At 32.9% G+C, this 21,331-nt stretch overlaps 3 protein-coding genes across 12 annotated transcripts; 2 read left to right on the top strand and 1 right to left on the bottom strand.

Moving 5' to 3' along the window:
• Positions 1-606: 606 nt before the first annotated feature.
• On the top strand, positions 607-5,640 carry LOC129293558 (ras-related protein RABF1-like). Of its 6 annotated transcripts, none has more exons than XM_054931585.1 (9): positions 607-902; positions 1,163-1,239; positions 1,934-2,017; positions 2,615-2,709; positions 2,847-2,952; positions 4,038-4,127; positions 4,222-4,308; positions 4,797-4,953; positions 5,327-5,640. In XM_054931585.1, the coding sequence occupies exons 1-8, from the start codon at positions 878-880 to the stop codon at positions 4,887-4,889; spliced, it is 657 nt and encodes a 218-aa protein (XP_054787560.1). In that variant the 5' UTR covers positions 607-877; the 3' UTR covers positions 4,890-4,953; positions 5,327-5,640. The 6 variants fall into 6 exon arrangements, with proteins under 6 accessions (XP_054787560.1, XP_054787557.1, XP_054787558.1 ...); XM_054931582.1 differs by having other exon boundaries at positions 5,186-5,640; XM_054931583.1 differs by having other exon boundaries at positions 5,182-5,640.
• A 6,187-nt stretch (positions 5,641-11,827) lies between these two features.
• On the top strand, positions 11,828-15,664 carry LOC129293979 (U-box domain-containing protein 14). 2 transcript variants are annotated; one of them, XM_054932143.1, is made up of 5 exons: positions 11,828-12,435; positions 13,467-13,583; positions 13,785-14,198; positions 14,279-14,915; positions 15,022-15,207. In XM_054932143.1, the coding sequence occupies exons 1-5, from the start codon at positions 12,160-12,162 to the stop codon at positions 15,054-15,056; spliced, it is 1,479 nt and encodes a 492-aa protein (XP_054788118.1). In that variant the 5' UTR covers positions 11,828-12,159; the 3' UTR covers positions 15,057-15,207. The 2 variants fall into 2 exon arrangements, with proteins under 2 accessions (XP_054788118.1, XP_054788117.1); XM_054932142.1 differs by having other exon boundaries at positions 11,831-12,435; positions 14,279-15,664.
• A 1,993-nt stretch (positions 15,665-17,657) lies between these two features.
• LOC129292074 (uncharacterized) lies at positions 17,658-20,121 on the bottom strand. Of its 4 annotated transcripts, none has more exons than XM_054929586.1 (3): positions 19,968-20,121; positions 18,862-19,044; positions 17,658-18,757 (listed from the first exon to the last, which is right to left on the bottom strand). In XM_054929586.1, exon 3 carries the CDS (start codon positions 18,616-18,618, stop codon positions 17,857-17,859), a length of 762 nt encoding a protein of 253 aa, XP_054785561.1. In that variant the 5' UTR covers positions 18,619-18,757; positions 18,862-19,044; positions 19,968-20,121; the 3' UTR covers positions 17,658-17,856. The 4 variants fall into 4 exon arrangements, with proteins under 4 accessions (XP_054785561.1, XP_054785564.1, XP_054785560.1 ...); XM_054929589.1 differs by having other exon boundaries at positions 17,658-18,618; XM_054929585.1 differs by having other exon boundaries at positions 17,658-19,044.
• Between the last annotated feature and the right edge of the window lie 1,210 nt (positions 20,122-21,331).

Below are 21,331 nucleotides of genomic sequence, written 5' to 3'. Positions count from 1 at the left end.
TTAAGAAGCTAAAAATACTTTAAAAAATTAAGGGACTAAAATAAAACATTATATAAAGTTAAAGAACGAAGGTCACGTTTTTCTTATTAGAATGAAATGAAATAAAATATATTAAAAAATAAAAGTAAAAATAAAATGATTAAAGAAAATAGGTGAGCACATTTATAAGAAGGAGGGATAATTTAATTCACGAAATTAAAAATTATGATTTATGAGATTTTTTAAGAGTGTAATAATTCTGACATTTTTAATATATAATAATAAGTTTTATTATACTCCACGTGGAGGAGAAGATAATTTAATTCATTTTATTTTTAATTTTTTTAATTCATTCCATTATATTTTATTCTAATAAGCAAACGTAACCTAAATATATGCTTTAGCCGATATTATAAAATTGTTGAATATATTAAACCACATGAGTAAATATAGTTAATTTTAAAAAAAATAGTTGATTGTTTGATCCAATACTAAATTTACAAAGAATTTTAATCAAATTTTAGCATAATTTAGTAAAGTGAAATTTAAATTAATTAAATAATACGAAGACGAAGATTATGTATGAATCCGACGCAGAAATCCTCCCGTCTCATACTTCTACAGAAATCATGTGAGAGCATTTTCTAATATTTGTGTGAAAAAGAGAGGAGAATTTCCATAAGTTTCCACGGGCGCAATTCAATTCCTGTGGAAACAAACAAGTTTAATCTGTACCAATCATTACCCAGAAGGCCAAAATCATCCACTAGCGTCAATAGATTGCTGGGTATTGAATCCCTTTCTCTTTTCAGGTCCCCAAAAAAAAAAAAAAACCCTTCCTTCGGTGAACCCCATATTACGTTCACATTTATATAACTACAGTTCGAAATTCTCTATCATGGGTTGCACGTTCTCCCTTCCAGGTAAATATCAAACGTTGCGTTTTCACGATGCACACGGATTTAAAAAGAAAATTCTGGACAGAATTCCGTTGTTATTTCTAATATTTGACTCTGGAGCGGAAATGTGATTGAATCTTAGACTAATTTGGATTATTTTTGTTTCATCCTGGGTTTTGAATTTGTAGAGTTTCCTCATTTGTTTCTCCTCATTTCATTATTTGTTTGTTAAGTTGTTGCTATTTGTTGACATTATGCGTTATTTTGATCTTGTTTTTTTCCAGATAGAAATCCAAAAAGGCTTGGAATAGCCAGTTTAGAGAATGATGAAGGTCAGGACTCCAAGAATCTACGCGTGAAGGTACTTCATAGGCAGAGTTTTATGCTAGCGAGCTGTTTGTTTCCGTGTACAAACATGATCATTTGACATTTTCTGAAGGGAACACCCTAAAATCTACTCCATTTATTTTGGAATTTATTCTTTGCTTTGAATTAATTGTTTGGAGAGGAGAAATGACTCTTTTTTCATTTTTTGGAACGTGGAATTGTAAATTTTCTGGATTTTTTGTTTTCAGTGTGTTTCATGTCGAGCCCAAATCACTTTAATTTTGTGGCATCGATTATTGCAATTATATTTCGAGGGCCGATATTTGTAGACTAGCATATTTTTTCAATACCATTTGTAAACTGTTTCTTTATAGAGGATCATTGACTTGGTTCCATTGTCAGTTCAGTTTAAACTGAATTTAGCGATTCAGTTCCAAAACTAGAGAGGAAAAAGAAAAACATACAAAATGAATTACGAAATAAGAATACGCTCTTTTATAGCCATAAAAGAGAAACAAATAATATTTGATATCAAAGCCTGATAATATTTTTAAGAGGATTCGTAGATGGAGCACGCATGAGGACATTTTTGCATAATGTACGGCTTATTAAGTTCTTGAAGGGGATTGATTGAAAAAGTTAATAAAATTCGGTTAAAATACAAATTCAACCATATTCAACCTCCCTTGGATACAGAAACTAACATTTTAAATTTCAATTGAACGCAGCTTGTTCTGTTAGGTGATTCTGGTGTTGGTAAAAGCTGTATTGTTCTTCGATTTGTTCGTGGCAAGTTCGATCCAACATCCAAGGTAAGTCGTATTTTGCCTGTGTTGCATCTTTTTTATGCAAGCTTTTCTGGGGGTTTACTGTTTTAGCCTCTCTCACTTGATGCTTCTATTTGGAGCAATAACTGTGCCCTCCCTAGTGTTTCATGTAACATTTGTACAACATGGCCCAGGCAGAAGGGAAAGTGCCAAGCTGCTACTTAGTTTCTTCTCCTCAAATTAAAGCCACTGCGTTACATGTTGTAGACCATTGTGCCCACATTGTTTGGTCTAGTCTCAGCTGTAAAGATATTTAGTATGAACCTCTTTCGGAGTTGAAGGTGTTTAGGAAAAGGTTTTAATTCCATAAAGGTGGTTTGGTGTGTAGTGAGAGCAGAGATGGGTCAAGGGTAAAAGCGAAATTACGTTTGAAGATCATGCAAATCCTTCCTTACGTTTAGAGAGTTATTTTTCAAAACCGAGGGGGTATTGGGTAATAAAACAAAAAAAAAAAAAACTTAGGGGAAGTCATAGTAATTTACCTTTTAATCAATTTAAACTATGAAGTAGAGAGCATATGCATCCTCTGTTATAAAAAATTTCATGGCTAGGTAACTCACCTTTTAGTCTTTGTAATTTAAGGTAACTGTGGGAGCTTCGTTTTTGTCACAAACAATTGCTTTGCAAGGCTCTACGACAGTCAGGTTTGAAATATGGGATACTGCTGGTCAAGAAAGGTATTTTTATTTGACTTTGCAGTTTCTACATACTGTATAGCAGGAGGGCTCAACTATGTAGTCTGTTTCTCATTAATTATCCAACTTCTTATCTAAACATATATATTCGGGATAAAAGTTAATTATGTCTTTTTCAGGTATGCTGCTCTAGCACCATTATATTATCGTGGTGCAGCAGTTGCAGTTATTGTCTACGATATAACAAGACCAGAATCTTTCTACAAAGCACAGTACTGGGTCAAGGTAGACTCGTTGTAACTGGATGGTTCTGTATTTCCATTTCTTATCTCTTATAACTACCATTACTATGAATAACAATCCAATAAATTTTAGTGGGGGACTGTTCAATGAAGGGGTAAAATCCAATCCTTTATTGAATCGCTTCCTTCTTTATTAATCATAGCAGTTGGAAGCTAGTGACCAGATGAATGCATTTACAGTTCACTTTGAATTGGGAAATGAGGGATTGAAATGTGTCATAAAGCTGTGGTGACCTTAAATAAGGGCAGTCATGACATGTGATACAGGAGAGGTCAGAGATCTGTTAGAAGATAGCTCTCTGTAAATAGAGAGGTATATTGGTGTAATGTATGTGATATGGAGCCAATACCAGTTCTGTTGTCTAACTAAAGAAAATAGGTTTCCCATGTAGTGAACATGGCTTTCAGCATTTTAGAGGATGACATTCCATCTGTAATTGCTGTCAAGAGTAATATTAATCAATTCGTGGTTTTGAAATTGTCCTGGTTGATATTCAAGCCACTTTGATGAGTTGACCTAAGTCATGAAAATGGTAGAATCAATGAAACATGAATTAGTTCATCCTGTTATAATGTCCTGTTTATTGTTACTGCTATACAAAATATTCAATATTAGGTTTTACGGACTAATTGCAAATTATGTGTGGGCGTGAAAGTGTTTGGTCATTTCTTAAATATATTTCTAGAAAGGTATAAGAAGCTGACAATCTGTGTGCCAAGCAGCAGTGTTATGTGCATTTTATAGCTAGATTTAATTGTTTCTAGCCCACAAAAATCCATTATAATTGAAGTGAAATAGCATCAATGTCGGTTACATGCATTTCTGAGGTTTCCCGTTTCCATAATTCTTTTTTACTTTCATAGATTTTTCCGAGCATTAGATTGAATAAGTCGTTATGCGAGAAGGTGCTGGAAAGACTGTCCAGAGATTAACATTGTTAGCTGATAATTCAATTTCGTGAAGTTATTGTTGGCGTATATCCTTTCCGTTAGACGGCTTCAAGCTCCCTCTCCACTTTTCTATCTTAAATTTGGCTAAGCATTTGATATATGTAGTCGTATTTGTAGGAGTTACAAAAGCATGGAAGCCCTGATATAATTATGGCCTTGGTCGGTAACAAAGCCGATCTTCAAGAGAAGCGGGAGGTACCTGTCCAGGTAGTGCTACATGGCTGAATATTATTATGGCCTGTTTTGTAAATGAATAACAACTTATCATTCTCATATATTATGCTTGAATATTTCTGTGAAGGATGCCCTGGAGTATGCAGAGAAGAATGGAATGTTCTTTATCGAGACATCTGCAAAGACAGCAGATAATATAAATGAACTTTTTGAGGTACTCATGACATTGCTTCATATAATTCAATTTTGATATAAATTAGGAGACGTTTCTGCCGCTACTTGGACTGGGATGAATGTGATATGATTCTCATATAATACTGTCATTTCAATGAATGTGACTATTATGGCAATTCATAATGGCCATGGTCTCGCATATTGCCTTCGTTAATCGTAATGATTTTGAAGTATATTAATAATTATGATTGGAGTTGGATTTGAATGATCTCATGGAATACTTTGGGTGTCTGTTAAACCACGTTGTATTGAAAGTTCCAAAATAAGATGATAGCACTTTGCCCCTGTATGTGCAGCATGACGGTTGGCATATTTCCAGGTTTAAATGATACACAGTCACATGGGCTCCGAGAATTCTGAGGCAGAACAAGCTTAAGTGTGACGCAACAGTGGAATAGTGTTTGATATTGACTTGCAGATGTTTGGGATATCCATATGCTAGTTTTAACTTTGATCTTTGGGTCCTAGGACATTGTTGACTATTCTACTTGCAAGCCTCCCATCATGTTGCAGCCCGAAGACCGTCATAACAAAGTCAGATACAGCTGTTGGAGGAGCTAAAGATGATACTGGGATAAGTATCTCATCCAACGAAGATCTAGCATTTGACTTTTTTCTGACTAAGGTAATATAGTGGTATTGGATTATATACTATTGTTAACCATGAAACGTGTAGCCGACAAAACTAGCGGAGAAATATTTCCTCATGAAAGCATGAACAAAGTACTGAGATTTACTAATGGATTATTTGATGTGGAATAGAATATCCAATTATGGACTTGAGTCTGCTATGGAAATGGGTAGGAAGTTGATGAAAATGTTAATGTAATATATCTATTTATAATTAGGGAAGTCAGAGCTAGTTGGCCGTTCTTCTCTGGGAATCTTGCCTGCCAGGACAATTAACCAAACCAATCGGCAATGTGGAATCTCAAACAAGGTTTAAGGTCAAATAAAGGGAATCGGAAAATCTAAAGCTCATGTATCTGTTCTGCTAGATTGCAACATGTAGAGAAGTTGAAGGAGCATGCTGGACAGCACCAACTGGTAAATGACCAAGACTCAAGGAATACGGCCTTATATAAGCCTGCTGATTAAACAATTGAGGATACTGAAGAAAGATCGCAAGTTACTTTTGCAATCAAATTAGATGTAACTAGATATTTTGCATGGGGAGAAATTTGTGAAACTACGTAACCCAAAGCTAGAGCAGAGCTGACGTATGACCATATAAACAGTAAATGGTTTGGTGTATTCTTGCAAATTTATTGTATATTACAATAGATTGGATACTAGACTACATTTCTAGCAATCCTGAGTGCTGACATTGCTTCTTTGTTCAGATATTCTTGATATGTCATGGTAACGAGGAAATTATGCGTACTGTTACTTGACTGTGAGTTGGGGGAAAAAACGTGATAATTATGCGTACTATTGAGGTGACATTAAGGAAACATGACATTGGTCTTGGATGATCTTATCAGATATGCAATTCAAACTGTGCTGATATTACAACTTCACGGATGTAGCCAGCGGAGGAGAAAAACAACATCAATTTGATATCAATCAGTCAATGTACACATACTCAAACTTAGATTAAAATAAAGGCACATTGTGTTCACAACAAAACATTCTTTTTTCTGTTGGCCAGAGTCCACTACAGCACTTTCAAAACCGGAAGTTTTGAAGCGTAGCATGATCCACGTTTCAAACTCATTATTGTCTGATTTATCAAATGTATGATTAATTTAGTACCTTGAATGTCCTCAGTTATTACAAAAATTCAATATAAATTTCCTGCAAAAGTAGTGCCGTAAGCTTGTTAAAGTGTGAAAGTGAATATAATTTGCGCAGTACATAACTAGGAACCAGCCACGTTCTACAAATTCTTATCACAAACTTTGCATCCAACATATACAATATTGAAAATTAGCAGCAAGAATGGGAATTAGTTCTTTCCTTAAAATTTGTACTCTTGTGCCTTTACTTCGCCGAACTTGATTCCTCCATAATATACTTCAATTTGCTGTCATGTTGTACCCATAAAAAGTGCCAGTTACCCAAAAGATACTCAGAACGCACCAAAATTTTAGAAAGTGTATCTTACGCATAACTTGCGCTTCTTCTCCTTTCGTTCTCGACAAATTTCCCAGCATTTTGGCAGTCAATATTTGTAAATGTATCATACGAGCTGTGCATGTGATCAATGACCACATAATACATGCGAGATCGAAGAATGATGCATTATAGGTGGCCTCTCTCGTGGTATACAGCCCAATCGACTTTTGAATCGTACATCAAATATAGTGATTATTTTGATTCAACGACCGGCAGGAAGTTGACAACTAATTGATCTAAATTTTAATATAACCAGTAAATATAATAGTTTTTTTTTTTTAATACGTGATATCCCTTATGTATGACAAAATTTTACAGGAAAATCTTTTCTATAAAAATAACTTGTAACGGACAATTTTTTCTTACCTTATATATAGTAGGGATATTTAGTTATTGTCAATAACACTAATTATGCACAAGTAGAGTATAACATAAGGTAATCAAGTGGCACTTGATTCAACTTGTTAACGGAGTTGAATCAGCATATCCTAAAAGTCTCGAGTTCAATTTCTACAATATGTAATTGCATTAAATAAATAAGGTTAAGGTATAATTTTATTTCTACACTATTCTCAGAGTAGTAACATTGTTCCTAAACTATTTATCATAGCAATATTACCCCTAAACTAACTAAATCAAAGCAATGTTGCTCTTACCATTTAAACGTCTATTACTATAATAAGTGAGACCCACTTTACATAAGTTAAGATGTAATTTTATTCTTAAATTATTCTTAGAGAAGCAAAATTGCCCTTACCATTTAAAAATCATAAAATTAAATAAAAAATAAAATTATAATAACATTAAATGTATATATAAAATAAGAAAAAATATAAATTATAATTTTACAACTTGTTAAATATAAGTAAATTTTGGTTAAATTATATAAGAGTAGACTAAAAAGTACCTATATTTACACCTATAATTATCAATATCTTCATAAAAAAATGATCTTAAATCACATTTTATACATATCAATTATTCAAAAATAAAGTTGATCTAATTTTTGAATTTTTCTATTTTAAAAAAAAATTTAATTTTTTTAATATTATGGTTAAAATCGCTCCAATTCCCAATTCAACTTTGGTTTTCGCCTTAATAGCTTCTTAACTTTTGTCCAATACAGCTCAATTATAAAAACGGTTTTTTGATCCAAATCTAGTCATTAATGATGGCTCCGATTGATAATGATAGATGCAAATACATATATTTTTAATTCTATTCATATCTAACTTAATCAAGATCCACTTATATTTAACAAGTCATAAAATTATAATTTATAATATTGTTAATTTATAATTTTTATTAATATATTATAAATTTTTTCTTATATTTATTTTATATATACATTTAATATTTTTTTATTTATTATAATTTTATATTTACATATACATTTAATATTATTTTATTTAATATTATTATAATTTATTTTTTTATTTTTTTTATTTTTAAATAGTGAAAACAACATTGCTCCTCTAAAAATAATTTAGGGGCAAAATTACATCTTAACTCATAAAAAGTGAGTTTCACTATCTACAATAACATACGTTTAAATTGTGAGAGTGACATTACTCCAATTTAATTAATTTAGGAACAATATTGCTACGATAAATGGTTTAGGAATAATATTATTTTTCTAAAAATAGTTTAAGAGTAAAATTATATCTTAATCCAAATAAACATGCCAAAGGCATTTTTAAGATATTTGTGAAATTGTTGTTGGTAATAGCAGTCACACGCAGTGAAGGTTCGTATTAGTTTAAATAAAAGGTGGTAATACTCCTCTAATTACCCAAGATACTGGAATAGGAAAAAAAAGTATAACAAATGATAAAAACAAACATTGTAAATAAATACAACGCAAAGTTGATTAAGAAAAATTTGTAATTTTTTAAACTAAAGTATCAAGGACTTTTTTATAAACAACATTTAAAGTTGTATCTGTGGAGCTTCCATTCTTATCAAAAGGCTGTTGGGGGGGAATAAAAGACAGACAAAAGTTTTGGTTGTTGAAGATAATGACCAATGCAACACGGAGTCGAGAACGGAAGTGTAATGGTTGACCTTGTTTGCTTGTCTATTTTTGCTTCGACGCGCTTCGGCCGAGGTCGTTTTTGCCCGTCTGTTTGTTTGTTTTTTTTTTTTTTATGATGCAAAAGTTAAGCGTTTAATCTGAAAAATTGAAGAGGAAAGATTGGCTTTGGCTTGAACTCCGAATGAATAAAATAAAAATAAAATGTAAGTGGACCCAAATGTAAAATTTAATTTGAATACTCTTCTTCCATACTTAAAAGTTAAAATACATTTTTTTAATTTTTTATATACATTTTTTAAAAAAATTATTTTTAAACTAAAATGCATTTAGCGCACAAAACTTATATACTTAAATAAATTTTTAATTCTAATATAATATGTATTTACTTTGAGTTAATAAAATATAATAAATGATTTTAATTGATATTAAAAAAATTTGTAATAAATAAGCTCTGTCACCTTCGAATTCTCTTTTCTGGCTTTCAACGAGGCTTTTCCGATGTCATATCAGTGGGGTCTCTCCCTCTATTGTGGTCCCAATTGGAGTCAATGATATTTTTGCCCTAAGTAGAAAATAAGGGTTTTAAGCGTTTTACTTTGTGCATTTTGAGCATGTAAGTCTATGTGTTTTGAGCATTTTATAGTTTGTGATCTAGGTTAGCACATGATGTAGGCCTTTTTTTTATTTTTGTTTATTAAAAAATCTACATCAACATTAGTTTTCTAATAAGTAAAAAACTAATATTATTAAATGACACATCAACATTATAAACATTGTCTGTGTCACCTTAACGTCCCTTTAAAAATGTAAGAACTAGCGTTTTAAATAAAGTAAAGTACAAATACCTAGAACATTAAAAAAGTAAAAGAACTTATAACATAGCTCAAGTAAATTGCAAAGAATGAAAATTGTGTTTTCCCAATATTTTTTGATTTTAAGTATTTTTCAAATTTAAAAATTATATATTTGAAAATTTTAATATTTTTAAAAAAATAATAATAAAAAATATTCCTTTTTATATATAACCAACGCAAAATACATGCTTAGATATTCATACAAATAGTGATATGCAAAACTTATGGTATTTGAAGTACTTTTTTCATCAATGTCGTCCTACCCAACTGGATTTATGAATAATGAATAATTGCATATCTATAAAAAATTATACCTAAATCCTGAGAACCAAAAGAATTAGATACAATTTTTTATATTTTACTTACCTTAACTAATGAGTAATATTATTTATAACTTGCAAACAACATAATTTTTTAAAATTTATATATATATATATATATATTAATATTGGTATTGAAGAATTAGTGAAAATTAAGAAAAATATTTACCTTAATTACAAATTTTTAGGAAAAAGTACAATCAATAAATACATCATATTATACAGGAAAATGTAAAAATTATAAGAAACCACATTAAAGTTATAAATATTGCATCCTCTTTTAGATTCATGTAGGCTGTAGCTCTTTACATAATATTTTTCTTCATATCATTTGTTTAAGGAAGAAATTCACTAAAGGATCAAGAAGGGGAATACTTTTAAATTAAGCTCAAAACATTACAAAATTTCACTATAAGATTAAGGATTGATTTGATGTTACATTTTCATGTTCAATTATCAAATTATCCTTTATTTATTAAAAAATTTCATCTCCCATTCACGTGAACTTGTCATTTTAAAAATATCTTGAAGTGTATCTATCAAATTAGTAAATGAACTTATCATTTAACTAAAATTTGCTTATCAATTTATTAAAGAAACTTGTTAGATAGAAGATGTTTAAACTTAAAGTATATTTTTTCACCAAAAAAAAAACTTAAAGTATATTTATCAAAAAAGAAAATAAACTTGTTATTGTTACTAACATTTACTTGTTAATTTAATAAAAAGATCATGTTAACAAGGTTCAATGCAGAGAATATTAGTTTTATAACAATTTGATAGCACATCTATATTTTCACAACACAGTATTCAGTGTAAAATTGATAAACCATTTTATAATAATTTTTTTAGGGCCTTCAATCTTATTCTCCCTAAAATATAAGTTTTATTTAAATTTATCACAACAAAAATTGATGGAATAAAAAAATGGTAGAATGTCAATAAAAGACCATTGAAGGCATAAAATTACAAAGCATACAAAAAACATTTTAAAATTTTATGGCAGGACAAAGGGACTTATTTGACATTATATTTTCATGGTCAACTGTCAAAATGTCCTTCACTAGTTTTTTTTTTTTTTAAAGCTCCATTTTATATCATATCATCCCTACAAATTTGAGAAGTCCTTATTATAATAATTTTTCTTTTTTAGGTTTTCAATGTCATTCTCCCTACATTTTAAAAGGTAAGACAAATATTAATAATTTCATGTCTACTATCTATACTAAAAAATAATCTACATGCTATAAAACATCTCTTTTATTAATTATTTGATATTTTATTATTTTATTTTTCAATACTAATAACCCAAAATTTTCAAAAATTTAATTTCTTAAATTTGGCTTTGACCCATGCGTTGCTAATTGATAACAAGTTCTATGGAGAGAGGTTTTTTAATCTTTTAAAATAAAATACCATAGTTTTACTCTTCTAATTGGTTCCAAAATAAACTTTGAAAGTAAAAAATTTAAAAAATTTAAAAAATTGATAATAAAATCCTTCAAATTATATAAATGATAATCTAATACTTTAAAATATTATAATTTCACTAAAGTTCCTGAAAATTTATGTGTCAATAACTTTTAAATTGAAAATATCATTTTATTCTTATTAATAAATTATGATTATTTTTTAATTTTTATAATTCTTTGAATAAAAATTGTTACTCCTTAAACTAAATTATGATCGGGACTTATTATTTTAAGAATTTATTTTTAAATATTAAAAATTATATTTGACAAATTGTAATCTTTTGTTCAACTTTTATGATTTATGAAATAAAAGTTATTATTCCTTAAATAAAAATTGCAATTAGGATTTGTTATTTTAAGAACTTATTTTTTAATAATAAAAATTATACATGATAAGTTATAATTTCTTATTTAACTTTTATTATTTAAAAAATAAAATTTATTATTCTTTAAATAAAAATTATAATTGAAGCTTATTATTTTTAATAAAAATAAAATAATATTTTTATTTTAAAATTTATTAACATAAAAGTTCTTAAAAATGTTAGTGAAATTATAACAATTATTCATATAATTCAAAAATTTTATGGTCACTTTTTCAATAATTTTACTCGTGTACCTTTTTTGGGGTAAAGTTTTACTCTTCTACACCTTAATGAAAAAGTTTCACTAAGCCAACATGGAGTTTGTGTCAAAGCCAGGTGATAATATCCATGATCTCATGCGGACCTTGCCCACAGTCAAACATGTGTACTATGACTACCAATTCATACTATATTGTTCAATCCAATTCAATTCCATCCCATCCCGTTTCCGTTTCATGTTCCATACTTGATTTCGGTTTTGGTTCAGCATAGCATCTACGTCTGTTGTCGCCCTTCTTCATACTTGCCCCCATCTTTGACGATTCCTCAAATAATCTTGGATTTCCCCATCACCCTTCAGAGATCGCTCAAAAGATTCGACGCAACCCTCAATTTGGGCAACAATTTTTTTTATTTTTAACTCTTTAGTTTGGTACGCTCGGAATAGATGAGTGAGAATTCAAAGGTGGTGATGGTGGATCGATTGCTTCTTTCTATCAAAGAGATTTCGGAGTTACCTGAATGTCGAAACGTTTGCAAGAGGATGTATGGGAGTTTGGTTCGAAGGGTAAAGTTATTGAGCCCGTTGTTCGAGGAAATTAAGGACAGTGATTGTGAGTTGCTTAGCGACGACCATATTAGATCGTTTGAATCGCTGGGAAATGCTTTGGATTCAGCTAAGAGCCTTCTCAAGTTCACGAGCCAAGGGAGTAAGCTTTATCGGGTATATATAGCTGCAAATTTCCTTTTTTAATCCTTCGTTAGGTGACTTTCCTTCCTTAACTTGGGAATGGATTGCTGAAATATTCTGACTTTACTAACTTGTCTCTGTAACCTAAGTTTAGTTACCAAATGACTTCGTGTTACTTACTCTTATTTTGTTTATTACTTGTGTGCCTTCGTTTGGGTTGCAAAGTGAAATCCAATGACTATTCCCTGCGTGCCTAAATATGTTTATGCCATTGCTTATTTCGTTTTCTTCCAGTATAAGCGTTCATATGTGTGTACGGACATCTAGTCAGTTAAAATGACAAGGACTGGTTAAAGGTTTTCAGTTAGGTTGTCTAATTACTAATTATAACATAACACAGTGGAATAAGTATTTTGAAGTACCCGATCATATGCTAGGGAACTGTAAAATATATTCATAGTTATAATCTAATTGGAGGTGACAGCAAACACTTCAAATTTTTTCTTAAATTTTGTTCTTACATAAAGCGTACATGGTTTCTGAAATTTAACGTTTAACCTTCAGGTAATATATCCATCTATCTCATCCATCTGGCTCTTGATTTAAATAAAAATTTTGCTGCCACTTCACAATTGCTACAGCAGGATTGTCAGGGAACAAAAGTATAAACTTACTTCTGTCAGGCTTTCAAATGGCCTGCACGTGGAAATTCTAAAACGTCGTATATGTTTATGTTATGCTGCATGCCAAACAATGCTTCTCCTATTTCTCCATATGTACTCCCCTTCTAATTAGTTACATGCGCTTATTTGGTGGTGATGTGCGCCATTCCCTTCAAATTCTAATTTTTACCGTTTTCTATAAAATGTAAGAAAACCTTATCAACTGGAATTTGCACAGCCTCTTCTGTATGCTGATTATTTCACTAGTACACAACTCTTGGGCAATGTCTTCGATATTAATTTTGGCCCTCCTCTAGTCCCTCTTGTTCAGTTTATCTAATGAATCAAGTTAGTTGATTTGGATTTTTTATATTAATGTAGTAGGCTGTTTGCATTTTACAGGCTCTGCAGAGGAATGAAATGGCAGAAAAGTTCCAACAAATAAATGATCGAATTGAAGAAGCAATTAGTGTACTTCAATATGAAAAGCTTGAGATATCACAGGAAGTTCGAGAACAGGTATTTTTGATAAACTTAGCCAGAAATTTTACTATATCGTGAACAATTTAGTTGTGATTCATACTTGTTATTTATACTAATCATATTTGACTGCTGGGCATTACAACTAAGACAATGATAATCTTTGACCAAGAGATATGGCTGTGTTAATTCTTGGATTTTTATTTGCCACTGTTTTGACAACTGTTTTAACTGTTTCAGATTGAGCTTGTGCATGCTCAATATAAAAGAGCAAATGCTAGAACGGAATTAGCTGATTTAGAACTACATTTGGATTTAGCTGTAGCACAAAAAGAAAAAGACCCAGATCATGAGATGCTCAATGGGCTTTCTGAGAAGTTGCATCTGAAGACTATAAATGACCTCAAGGAAGAATCAACTGAATTACATGAATTGCAGATCACAAGTGGTGGAGAACTAGGGGACTCTATTGAGATGATGTCATCTCTTCTTAAGAGACTAAAGGACTGTGTGCTCAATGAAAACCCTGAAATTGACACCCGTGAGGGTGAAAAATTTTCAATGAAGCACAGATCACCTGTAATTCCAGATGATTTTAGATGTCCAATATCTCTTGAACTAATGAAAGATCCTGTAATTGTCTCTACTGGACAGGTATAACCCAGAGATTGTTTTGCTTGTGGTATAGCAGTTTTAGTATTTGTTAAGGTTATTTAAATAGTTATATTTTGCAGACATATGAAAGATCCTGCATTCAAAAATGGCTTGATTCTGGGAACAAAACATGTCCCAAGTCACAACAAACACTTTTGCACACAGCCCTAACCCCTAACTATGCTTTGAAGAGTCTGATTGCTTTGTGGTGTGAAAACAATGGTGTTGAGCTACCAAAAAAGCATGGAAGCTGTAAAACAAAGAAATCTGGAAGCAGTCTTTCAGATTGTGATCGAGCTGCTATTAATGCTTTATTGGATAGGCTAGCAAATGGTGACATGGAACAGCAGAGGGCTGCAGCTGGTGAGCTTCGATTGCTAGCTAAGAGAAATGCTGATAACAGGGTATGTATTGCTGAGGCAGGAGCAATACCGCTTCTTGTAGAGTTGCTGTCTTCCTCGGATCCTCGAACCCAGGAGCATGCTGTCACAGCGCTTCTCAATCTGTCCATCAACGAGAGTAACAAAGGAACAATTGTCAATGCAGGAGCTATACCAGATATTGTAGATGTACTGAAAAATGGCAGTATGGAAGCCAGAGAAAATGCAGCTGCAACTCTCTTTAGTTTATCAGTTCTAGATGAGAACAAGGTTGCAATAGGAGCAGCTGGGGCTATCCCTGCTTTGATTAGCTTGCTTTGTGAAGGCACTCCCAGAGGTAAAAAGGATGCTGCTACAGCTATTTTTAACCTTTCTATATATCAGGGAAACAAAGCTAGAGCTGTAAAATCTGGTATAGTAGGCCCACTAATGACATTTCTTAGTGACGCTGGAGGTGGAATGGTGGATGAAGCACTAGCTATACTGGCTATTCTTGCAAGTCATCTGGAAGGCAGGACAGCTATTGGTCAAGCTGAACCGATTCCTATTCTAGTCGAGGTTATACGAACTGGTTCCCCACGGAACAGGGAGAATGCTGCTGCTGTGTTGTGGTCGCTTTGCATGGGAGATCTTCTGCAGTTGAAACAGGCAAGGGACCATGGTGCAGAAGAAGCACTGCGGGGATTGTCGGAAAATGGCACTGATAGGGCCAAAAGAAAAGCGGGAAGTTTATTGGAACTCTTGCAAAGAATGGAAGTGGATGATAATTTGCCGAAGTCTTAATCTCAAGTTTCTTCATCATTAAAGTTGATTTTTCGTTTGGTATTATGGTCATTTCAAGCTTTGTCCAAACTTAATATCCTTGTAGTTGATCTTCAAGGCATATTCTTCCACATCAGTTAGGTGCATTTAAGATTCTAATCTCGGCGTGTTTCCCAAAGAATCATTATCATTCGCATAGCTTATAGATGTCCAAAATTATGCAGTAATAAGTATAATCTAGTTCATTGGAGTAGTATTTGAAGTGTGGCTCCAACATTTGAATATTTTTAATATTTTTTATTAAAAATATTTAATAATAGGTTTCATCGGTTTTTATATTTTTTATAATATAAAAAACTCTGTCTCCTCCCCACTCTCTTCTCCGTCTCCTCCTACTTTCTCTCCTTCTCTCTCTCCCCCCTCCTCACTCTCTCTCCGTCTACCTTACATCTTACGCTGGTTTTCGCTTCTACCGTGATGAAGAAGATGACATATATCATTCTTGGGGCTCTATCAATTTCTGCAACTTCCATGCTAGTGACGATCATGCTAAGCACTATCTCCCTTGTCAGCCTCGCTATGGCATCCTGTGGCTACAGCATTCATGTCAAGCACCTTCATCCTTGGAATGCTGACGATCATCCTATGCTCTTCAATCAGTTCACTCCGGTGCTCCGAATGGCCCATTGTGTCCATAAGAGCTCACCACCACGTTCGGGTCCATGCACGACTATGTGTCGTGGTTTATCGACACCATCGCCCAATTTTTTCACCACCCTGGCCATTCTGTCTTCTTTCACGATCGACTGTGATTAGGCCTTTCTCTCCCCATCCACAGTTTCAGTGATCATCTCTCCCCCCACTCTCTCAACAAACGCAGTTTCAGTGATCTCCTTCACCATGATAGACTCACAGACCACGACCATGATGACGTTATTCTGTTTCCAATACTACCTCTCCTTCCATTAACACCTTCCCGTGGAGCTGATAACCTTGATGACGATCTCCATACCAGCTGCAATGGATGGCCAATAACAAGATCATTCTTTATGATACCATCATTTACCATATTTCCAGGATCAAAGCACTACCAAGAATTGTATTTCGTTCCTTGATCCCCAGAATGTAACGCAACAAGATTGTTAGGCTCACGTCGTTGAGTATGATATTGAAACTAACCAAATTGTTAGGCCCATCAAGGTTTGTGTAGTAGTCTCCTTGCATCTTTCTAATTACATGGTTCATTCATATGCCTGTAGAGTTGACCTGGATCATGAATTCGCATCCATGCATGCATGCTTATGGTAATTATGTGCAGATAGAGATAGATCCAGAGTGCTCATCAGGAGGGGTTCCACCTGATGGTTCCCTCGTCAGTGCTGATGGTTTTCATGACCAGAACTAGATCCCTGAGATTCCTTTCTGATTGCGACAATTGTCTCTCGAGAGATTATCCTAACACATTCAAAGAAGATAGGCGGTACATCTCCCTTAACTTCTGTATCATCTTCATTAATAGATAAAATTGTTCTTGTTAATTGCATGGTGTGATATAGTTATGCAACTCAAGCAAAGCTTGCAGATGGATGATTCATTTTGGTTGGAGGACGCAGAGCTTTCAGCTACAAGTACCCAAATGAATGGGGTCGACATGGAGCCAGCAAGGGTTAAAGAAATGGGAGTGGTGAGGGTGGGGCTGGGGACGGGGCGGCGGGGCTGAGGTTGCGAGAGTCTGGGAGACTTTTGTTCGATGAGAGAGAAAGTGGGGAGGAGAGAAGGAGCGGGAGGGTGAGAGAGTGGGGGAGGAGGAGAGAAGAGAAGGAGGAGGAAGATGAAACTGTGCATTCGCTGTCCGTGATTGCCAGGAGAAGAGGGAGGAGAGAAAGAACATGGAGGTGAGAGAGGGGAATAGTTTTATATTATAAAAAATGGTAAAAAAATTCAAATGTAAAATTCTAAGGAAAAAAATCAGAACCCCCGATCAAGTTCTAGTGTTTGAGAGTTATAATTGACTTAAATGAGTCTAGAATATTCAGTAACATCTAAAAGATAAAAATAATACTTAACCCTCTGTATTTTAATATTGCCTGACTACTTGGAGTTATATTACATTACATAGATTTAAAGCAATTATCAGCGCATTGTCCACAGAGAATCCTCAGCTCAGCTCTGGCTGGAAGCTGCATGGTTAGGCTACTTACACGTATAATTTGCGTTGAGAGGTTGAAGATTCACATTATATGCTTCATTATGGTCCATGGGAGATGCAAAATTCCTTGACGGTAGCCGCGCAATCAATCCTTTCTAAAACAAGCTGTTGGTTCAAAATGGCCAAACTATCATTACAAATATGATTAAACGTTTCCAGCGTAACAAAACATTTACTTATGATCTCTTTCCAGAGACAAATAGTTATCGTCCACATGCGGTATATACAGCACACGCTTAATTAAGCTTTGTTCCCAAGTGTTGCTAAATCCGAAACCTTTCCTGCATCAACTGCCAGGCAACTATCATCAAGAGTTGTTCCCTTCTAGCCAATCCTCCAGCTTAGCCTCTTTATCTGCTTTGAAATCATCATACTTTTCTGATACCAGCAACAACTTGCTCCCACAATCAGCAGTCCCATTCTCTTCCGGTTGTTGAGATTCATCTTCAACTTGGATTGAAAGAGGTAGCTCGTCGGTTTCCATGCCTTGTAGAGATGAAGTAGTGCTTGAGGACGCAACTGATAATGCTGGATTAGTGAACAAGAGAGGCTTGTCATCATTGCAATCCATTGGTCCCCACGGATCAAGGTGTCGCCACTTCAGACTGCTAGCCTTCTGTTTTGCTGACTTAAGAACACTGGAAAAATAGTTTCCCCTCTTTTCTCTGCCCTCTAGGGCATAAAATGGAGTATTACCCCACGAGCTAGCTCTTTGTGTTTCGAAATCTGAAGTCCATGGTTGGATTGTCCCTCGTTTTGGTTGTTTTGTTGTCATAGTTACTAAAGATTTTTTGATATCTCCCATCATCTCATCAGCTATGGAGAATCCACACTCTTTCATAGATCTCAGCATAGTAATAGAGTCTTCAAAATCTTCTGTGTGCAAAGTTGTTTCATGAGATTTCTCTGCAACATTTCTTGTAAGTTTGACGACATTAGGCACTGCATTGTGAGCATGCTGCTGGACAAAGAAAAGCCCAACTGATGGTTCATTAGCCACAAATTTTATCATCTCTGCCAAGCATTCACTTATCTCCACAAAACCATCAACAGTGGAGAACTCATGCATCTTCTCAAAAGCACATTGTAGTTCATCATCCGTTGTCCAAAACGAAAGAAAGAAAGAAAATCAGCTAACTTATACTAAGGAGAAGCAACCAAGAGCAATAGATCCAATCAATTGATACTTGATGATATAGTAGCTCCAACTGCCAAACCTCATGGTCAAAACTTGTCAAACTTAGTCTCAAATGCTAAATGGTAGTATTATTTCTTTCCATATAAATAGTTTCAATTGAAATGGACCACATACAAGTAAATGTGCAGTTTAGTTGAACATGGAAACTCTCCTAGTTTTCTGCAGGTATCAAACACACTGTAATCCTTTCCAGTTTCCATCAGTTCAATTGCCAGCTATCAGCTATGGTTAGAATGCTATTGTGAAAGAAAAGATGGCCACACTTTATCAGAATGATGCTACAGTCAGAGCGGTAAACTGCACATGAAGCACTTGGATTTGAGTCATTTGACTACATATATGAATCACATTAAAACTCCACACTCTATTGATACTGAGCTTAAAAGTTGAAATACAAATTCTTTACAATCAAATGCACATGATGAAAAGAACCTAATAAAGCCAGTGCCATTTATCTGTGAGAATGAGGATGGCATATCTTTTCTAGACAATATGACTTTGCACAGGAAATTTTTTTGAGTTGAAAGATATTAGAAAAATAATCAAATGCAAGGACAGACATGGGAAGAAAACCAAATAATAGTAATGGAGAATACCAAAGAAAAAGGGGAAGGGGAAGGATACAGAGGGAGAAATCGAGATATAAAGGGAGAAAGGGAAGAAGGACAAGGGGAAAAAAAAATTTGGCACTACACAGAATCTGCACTTACGAGATAAAGGGGAAAGGTACCTTATTTTTATGAGGTAAAATCTTATAAATCATGTAAAAACGTGACAGGGAATGAAAAAGGAAAAACATAGTTTGAATACCGTAAAAGAAATAAAACTCTATATCAATCAATTTCTTAAAAATTTTCAAAAATTGTCCTAACGCATCACACATACTTGAAGTTAACGACCCATACTCATAGTAAAATCATAATATTTCAAACAAATAGTCACTTTTAACTTCGTTCCCATCTCACCGAAAATTTTAACCAATTTATCAAAACAACAAACAGCGCATCATTTCGAGTTTGTGGATTGGAAATAAAGGGAGTCCAATACTTACCATTGAAGAAAAATATTGAAAATTGAAAGAAACAATTACTACTCCTATGACCTAGATAACGTAATTTTCCCCAAGAATCAAGAATAGAGAGCGCGAGCGGGTGAGCTTGAAACAAGGGCTAAACAAATAAATTAAAAAAAATGAGAGGAAAGAGAGAAATAGGGCTCACTGGAGCTTGCACGGCGGCGAAAGGCACTGGAATTGTCGAGAATCAGAGCGAAAAAGTATACATAGGTGGGATCGATGAAGGACAATCTAGGGACTGAATAAGAACAAGACCGTGAAACGCATTCAGGTGGGGGATATGAAGGCGCAACTAACTGGGCTTATATGTGCGCTTGGTTTCCGTTGATTAAGTGTGTGTTTTATTTTCAATTTGTTAAAAGTTAATTTGATATAAATTTATTTAATAAAATTTAATTTAATAAAAATTAATTATTATAATAAAATTTATATTTAAATATATTTTTTAAAAAATTAATTTATAAATTAAAAATTATTTGAATTAATAAAAATTTATATTTTTAAAATATATTTTTTAATATATAATGATAAAAAAAATTAATTTACGATAATTTATAATTTTTATTATACAAATATAATATATTAGAAATGTTTAAAAAATGTGAAACAAATTTAAAATAATATAAAATTTAAAATGTTAAATAATAAAAAAATATAAAATTTAATTTTAAAAAAATTGTATAATAAATAATTAAATATTAATTAATATTAAATAATTATCTAATTAATGATTCAATTTATAATATATAATTTAATTTTTAATTATATATTTATGTTGATACACACATATATTTCTATATACGTATATGATATAACAATATAAACAGATAAACCTGATATGTCTATGGCCATCCTGGAGCCTACGCCTTCTACCCCTTTTTGTATAGGGTGTTTGAGATGTTTTTCATGTAAATTAATGAAAGTTATTATGTTGTTTTATTTATTAAAAAAATATCTCAATTTTTAATTATACTCTTATTGATTAAAGAGATATAAATATACAGAAGACGAGGTTGCTTTGTTTGATATTCAAACTCATGATACTTATTAAGAATAATAACATTAAAAGTATAAGATAATAAATTCATTGTCCTGTAATTTTAATTACATTTGAGTTTCATTTTTTTATCATTTCAAGCTGGCTGGCTGACTGGCTCAAGTCTGGCTCCTCATCATGGCAGCAATTTTCCTTGGCCCTCGCATCACTCACAATTCAAAATTCCCAAACGCACAAATAAAGTTAAAAACAAATTATTTTTAATTTTTTAATGTCTGTTTTCTTTTTTCCCTTCTCTCAAAGAAGCACAAAAACAGAGAAGAAGCTGAGTCCGGAATGACTGAGGAGAGAAGGAGGAGTGACGGACGAGCGACGGACGATTGATGAACGAGCGAGTAAGAAGTAGCAGAATGAGAGAGGCCAGCATCAGTTGCACATGAAGAAGGGTCTTTTATAATATTAGGTACCAATTACATGCCTGATTTGCATTTCAAAAGCTACTAAAGTTGCTC

This window comes from Prosopis cineraria, unplaced genomic scaffold (genome assembly GCF_029017545.1).
Source record: "Prosopis cineraria cultivar Desert tree isolate PC_DT_omini unplaced genomic scaffold, ASM2901754v1 PC14, whole genome shotgun sequence".
Classification (NCBI taxonomy): Eukaryota; Viridiplantae; Streptophyta; class Magnoliopsida; order Fabales; family Fabaceae; genus Prosopis; species Prosopis cineraria.
Note: the sequence above shows the minus strand (reverse complement) of the source record. Positions and strands in the feature narration are given on the sequence as shown.